Here is a 6000-nt window from a genome sequence, read left to right on the forward strand (position 1 = left end):
AGTGGCGCATTGATCCACTGTACAATTTTTGTGGGGGTAAATATAATCACGTGTCACTGACGCAGCCAATAGCAGCAAGGGAAGCGCTGAGAAATAATTACCTGCCTTGATTGTTCTATGGCTAGATAAAAAAAAGTACACATACACTCCATATAATAAACGGATGCATGTAAAAGAGTCAGGGAAGCTTCGACATGTCGACCACGGGTCCCATAAGTAATTATTATGTGGACTCCTTGATCAACCATGAAAACGAGGATGTCCTTGCTGCAACTCGGTTTTCGGCGCCCGGTTCGCACCCAGCCGGCCCTCGTCCGACGTCCCTAGTACCGGAGTGTGCTGACTATCCTTCCTGCAGCTTTGCACCAAAGCCTCCCGTCTTCTCCACCTCCTGGGCCCCTGTACACTCCCAGTCATCAGTGGTTTACCATCCATACAGTCACCAGCCTCACTTAGGCACAGACTCGAGGTATGTGCGGTCATGGCTGGAGCCGATATCGGGCGCTGTGCCTTTCCATGGCTATCCGGGGAACGGCAGGCACTATGGGCTGAAGCCCGACGCCTTTCAGGAGCACAGAACCGGCGAGTGTCTCGGCTCCAGTGGACGGACCTACTCGGATTATCTGTACTGCTCATCCACTGAAATGCGAGACAAGGCGCAGCAGAATATCCCTTCTCCCGAGTCGGAGCTCCTGGCTTCAGGGAAACATAAAGAGGAGAAGCCAGAGCTAGATCCGAGTAAGTTCAAGCTCCTACGGTCTTTTACATCCGGGAGACAGTCTTGTTTTGAAATGTGCAAAACTAGTTTTACTCAGAGGCATTTTATCGTATAGCATAAAATGAAATGATAAGCTGTTTCTTCCTCCCTTTCAACTCAGCTCCGATTCGCTTGTGCTTTGGGGGAAAGCTTTAGGAACTATAAAAGACAAATGCTGTCAGGCTAATATTGGGGCTATAAAACCAAGACGGGGTTGTAAACATGGACTCAAACCTATAGGAAGACGTTGAATTTGGAAGGATATTGCATACTGTTAAAAAAAAATGCAAGGTGCTCATTTAAAGTGAGCACTCTAAACCAACATATGAATCTGTTCATCAGTAAACGCCATATGGCTCGTTTTTACGACTTATATTCTGACCCCGTGCCATTAAAGACGGCACATCAAACCTCATAAGCCGACTTTCGGTCCTATATATTTTTTTTTCTTTTCTTCGTGTAGGCCCATCCTGTGAACAATAGCCACATTTTAGTAACGTTTGATCCCCTGTGGTAAAATGCACAATTCACCCACATAACAGGAAGAAGATTATATGCATACTGGCACAAATGATCATTTTCTCTCCTCTCTGAATCCAAAACAAATTCACATGACTCTTTCAGCCAGCGTGAGGAATGTAGGGACGTACTGGAGGACTTTCACCACGGACCTGTAAAGGCTTGAACCACGGGCCATTTTATGGGCCAATAAAGTGAATAAGCGCATTGAGTATTTTACGATGGTGTTACTCACAAGTTAAAGGGACAAGGAAGCAAATCAGCGGAGCCTTGGTCAGTTTAAGGTTGAGAATCCTTTTTTTTGGGGGGGGGGGTTGTTTTACTTTTAATGCCACCTTAACGTGAACACCAAACTTGGACAAAAAATAGTATTTGTCAAGTTGTGCGCCTTCTGGTGCTCCTTGACGCACGTCTCCGAAGGCTCAACACTTTAACGTTGTCGTCAGTTGTTTTGAAAAATGTTCCTTTCCCCCCCACTGCCATTCTCTCTTTGTTATTATTATGGTTTTTATTTGCAGATAACCCCGTGGCAAATTGGATACATGCCCGCTCCACAAGGAAGAAACGATGTCCTTACACAAAGTACCAGACTCTCGAACTGGAAAAGGAGTTTTTGTTCAATATGTACCTTACAAGAGACCGCCGATACGAGGTCGCTAGGGTACTGAATCTGACCGAGAGGCAGGTCAAAATCTGGTTTCAGAACAGGCGAATGAAGATGAAGAAAATGAACAAAGAAAAGACCAACAGCAAAGAACAATAATGTGGACATCAGTGAGAAAACAACCGTAATAACCACTAGTCACATGGACAGCACAGATGTACCAAAACACACGATGGACCCCCCCCTTCCACCCGCCATATTTATCACTGTGTTGGATTTTGTATTAACATTAACTTCCAGACTGTTTGATGCAGATTATTATCTTCTAATGCACAGTTAAAGTGTCCAACGTTTAAGGAAAAAAAACAGAAGAAGAAGAAGAAGAAGAAAAACAGTTCTGGAGAGAATAGCATTCTGTTTCCACTTTTATGTTTTTTGTAAGAGAAATGAAAGAAGCGCAGTTTGGGTAGTATGGCATATCCGAAAAAAGAGAATACTTGAATTGTTTTGAATTTCATAAAACCATAATTTATGATGTGAATTTCTTTTCTTTCATGATTTTATTCCTTTTTACGCTCTCGCGCAGGTGGAGTATTTTGTACAGAAACAGAGCATCTGCAAACGACTTGCCTGTCTTGTATTTTGTGATAGTTGTTGCAGTATTTGTGCATCCTTTTTTTTCTATTTTATTTTTATTTTTTTGCTCTTTTTGACTGTAGCCTACGAGTTTAACAATGGAGTGTAGCTATAGACCTCTGCAAATATAACCATGACCACAAGTGCTTGTTTTCTGTGTTCATTTATGGATATCATCTTTGCGGATTTCGCTGCACATGCGGGTTCTGAAACGACACAGTTCAGAGTGAGGAAAACTACTTTCGTGATTTATCAACTGCAGGGATATTGCGTCACCGAATCGGCCCGAGTTACGCTGCATGTTGAAAGAAGCAAAGACCAAATTGAGGCAACGATGATCTCTGCTACTGCTAATTGGCGAAATCGAAAGTTTGAGGCTGGCAGCTCGCGAAACTAAACTGTTAACATAATTCTTTGTTTTGCTCTAATAGTTGATTATTTTTTTCCTCACAATCCAGCACTCACCTTTACAATTTTTTTTAAATGCACAGGCATCAATTTAACAATCGTATCTAGATTATTTAGTTAAATGCTACATTTGATTCAAAATCTATATTTCATGCAACTACAATCGCATAGTTTCTCTAAAACTCTTTCCATAAATATCCTAGACGAGCAGTTTATGACAGAGGTATGTGCAATATTCATTTTAAGCTCCATGGCCTATGAGTTGTAACCACACGCCAACACTTTGTCTAAAGTTCTGAATGGAGTTTGATAGAGTTGATTTCTAGTACAGTCCGAGGCGTGCAGAAGATCTGCTGACGAAATTTCCCCAGCTAACTTTTAAGTCAGAGACAGTTTCCCATGTCTCGCGTTTGTTTCCTGGGATAGGTCTAAATTGCCTTTTTGTGGTGGCAAACAATACAGACAGGATGCTGTAATTTCAAAGCCCAATCCAGTGCATTTCCGCTCAGCTTGGACAAAAATGCCAGTTTTACAACCCCTGTTGGAGCTCGGCTGTTTGTCTCAAATGCAGACGAACAAAGCAAACTCGACTAACTGGCTAGACGTCTGGGCTAAATTACTTTATGGTTTTAATGGACGGTGGTGGTGGACTCGTTCAAAGGAGAGTCGTGCACACTGTTCTGGGGACTTTTACTTGATAGGCCAGCTTCAGCTCTAGTACTTCATCATCAGAGTGGTCGATTAGCCTTCAATTAGATGGGGGAAAGTCGATAGTCATTGTGCATAAATATGAGTGCTGCAGAGCAGTTTTCTCTTTTATAAAAGTAGACAGTTACCACAACAGGAAACGACACAGCGCAGCAACTATTTCAAGTCTAAAGTAAAACAAATTAGACTGATGGCGCGCAGTTATATATTTCATACTCTATAGCAGCTTTAATCCTGTTTCATTCAAAGCAAAGGCCAGGATACACGACAGAAGACATGCAAGGTTTGGACAAACAGAGAGACCATCTCTGTTCACGTCGCAGATGTTTCTGATTGGTGGAATCATGCCGGTTAGTGGACAGACGCCAACACTAGATGACGCTGTTGGTCCACGTTTTGCGTGGTGTCCGTGACTTGAAATGCTTTTTTTTTTCTTTTACTGCTCTGTGGCTTGGATGAAGAATGAAGAGTAACCTATCGATGACAACGTGACAGATACGGTCATACACCACATTTTATGTAATAGGCCGCAGAACAACAGTCCGGAATGCAGCGAGTTGCTTGTTGCGTTGGGCATAGAATGTGTGCACGAGCACTTCTTTCTTTCCTTGTTTTTCCTTTCTTTTTCCTCCTTTAATTTAGAGTAAGATTTTTTTCAAACTTTTTTTTTAAATTAAAAAAATAAATAAAAACCCGAAACAAAAAAAAGTGTTTGTGATTATAAAAGCTTCTTTTCCCACCCAGATTTACCAAATTATAAAAACCATCATATGTCTCAAACAGATTTTTATTCAAACAAAAAGTCAGGATATTTGCATTTCCATTAGATACATGCATGCTGAATTGTGTATTACTCCATCTAAATCCGGATGAAATCTGCTGTTCCTAATTTCTTTTCTTCAGTTTATCTTTCTTTGTGTGTGTGTGTGTGTGTGTGTGTGTGTGTGTGTGTGTGTGTGTGTGTGTGTGTGTGTCTCCAAAAAGCAAAGAAACTCACTAAAATAATGTTGTATTAGACACTGTGATGGAAAACTAAAGACATACAACAATGAAGAGACAAAATTACATTTCAACAAAACCTATGTTTATTTTGAGTTCACAGAAAGCTGTGGCAGCAACATAAAATCAGTGCAATAAATAACGAAAATACATAATGAAAAAACTTGGACCACAAAATTAACGAGGACAAAATACAGCAACTAGCATAATAACAATAACAACAATAATAATAATAATAATAAAGATAATCAATAATAATCATAGTAATAATGATGATAGAGTTCATTGTTAGAATAATATATTTTCCCTGCTCATTTCAATCCTTTGTGGGCTTACTCGGTTGAAACGTCTGTCCCAGTTCAAAGTCCCAAGAAGTGATTGGCAATCTGCATATTTATTGAGTGTGAAAGGTCTATAAATTCGCCCAGTGCTCCTTTAATATTTTACGATGATGTGTATAAAACGTCAGTAACCCCACAAAACCACGCTGGCATATTGGGAGAGAGGGAACGTACAACTATTGAGCAGAGGGATCGTGCGCGCGTTGATTGCAGCTAAACATCCAATGTTACATTTTATGAACCCCACCATGTGGGAGATTTACTGCTTATCCCCGTCGGTTTTACGGGGTCAGTTAGTGGCACATAGTATTCATAGGTCGTGTTTATATTTGCGTGTGACGGTGTTTTACAGCGCCTGGCACAAGTGTGTCGCCTTGGCCTTTACTGGCTTACATCGAGGAGGATGTTTTGTCTTAAACGCATTGTTTTCCCCGCAGGCCCTAGACTGGCTTTAGTTGGTGTTGATTTTGTATTTCTAATGTTGTTTCACAAAACTGTAGTGCTCGCAAATGCTATGCTGACCTGCTGGAGCTCTTTAAAGGTCAACTGTGTGCTAGAAACGAGTAGGCAATGAGCTTTAGAGCCGAGCAGGGCAAATACCAACTCATAACAGCTTTATCTGGTTATAAAAGTGGGGATCTCTCCTGCTTCAAACACGTCCCAAGCCCTATGCAAAGGCAACCAGCTAAACTATAAATTCAGACAACTGTGGAAATGCATCACGCTACTCTTTATGTTTGAACCGTTTCACTGCTCCATTGGTCAGCATGTAACAAAGCTTTTTGTGATAAACACAACATTGATCATATTTACAGCCTCTTAGATTGTTGGGTTATGATTAGTGAAGCTCTCCTCAAGGTGGATATACGTAGGGCCCACGTCTGACCGGTCATGGAAAGATGAAGGGGTGGAGGGGGGTGGAGGCGCTTGTGGTGGGGGCGGTTGGGTGGGAAGCTGAAAAAAGGAAAAAGAAAGAAAAGAGCAGCGCCTGTGACTGTGCCGGTGGAGCAAGGCAGCTTTACCCTTAG

The 6000-nt window shown here is 41.5% G+C and overlaps 1 protein-coding gene across 1 annotated transcript; it reads left to right on the forward strand.

Annotated features, from left to right (window-relative positions):
* Positions 1 to 162: 162 nt before the first annotated feature.
* Positions 163 to 2659, forward strand: hoxc9a (homeobox C9a). The gene is made up of 2 exons (XM_075475671.1): positions 163 to 738; positions 1795 to 2659. Exons 1-2 carry the CDS (start codon positions 195 to 197, stop codon positions 2037 to 2039), a joined length of 789 nt encoding a protein of 262 aa, XP_075331786.1. The 5' UTR covers positions 163 to 194; the 3' UTR covers positions 2040 to 2659.
* Positions 2660 to 6000: the final 3341 nt, after the last annotated feature.

The sequence above is a fragment of the Odontesthes bonariensis genome, chromosome 10 (genome assembly GCF_027942865.1).
Source record: "Odontesthes bonariensis isolate fOdoBon6 chromosome 10, fOdoBon6.hap1, whole genome shotgun sequence".
Taxonomy (NCBI): Eukaryota; Metazoa; Chordata; class Actinopteri; order Atheriniformes; family Atherinopsidae; genus Odontesthes; species Odontesthes bonariensis.

Coding starts and splice junctions, on each gene's coding strand:
- hoxc9a (XM_075475671.1), top strand. CDS start 195: ATGTCGACCACGGGTCCCATAAGTAATTATTATGTGGACTCCTTGATC. Junction 739..1,794: donor GAAGCCAGAGCTAGATCCGA/GTAAGTTCAAGC, acceptor TTTTATTTGCAG/ATAACCCCGTGGCAAATTGG.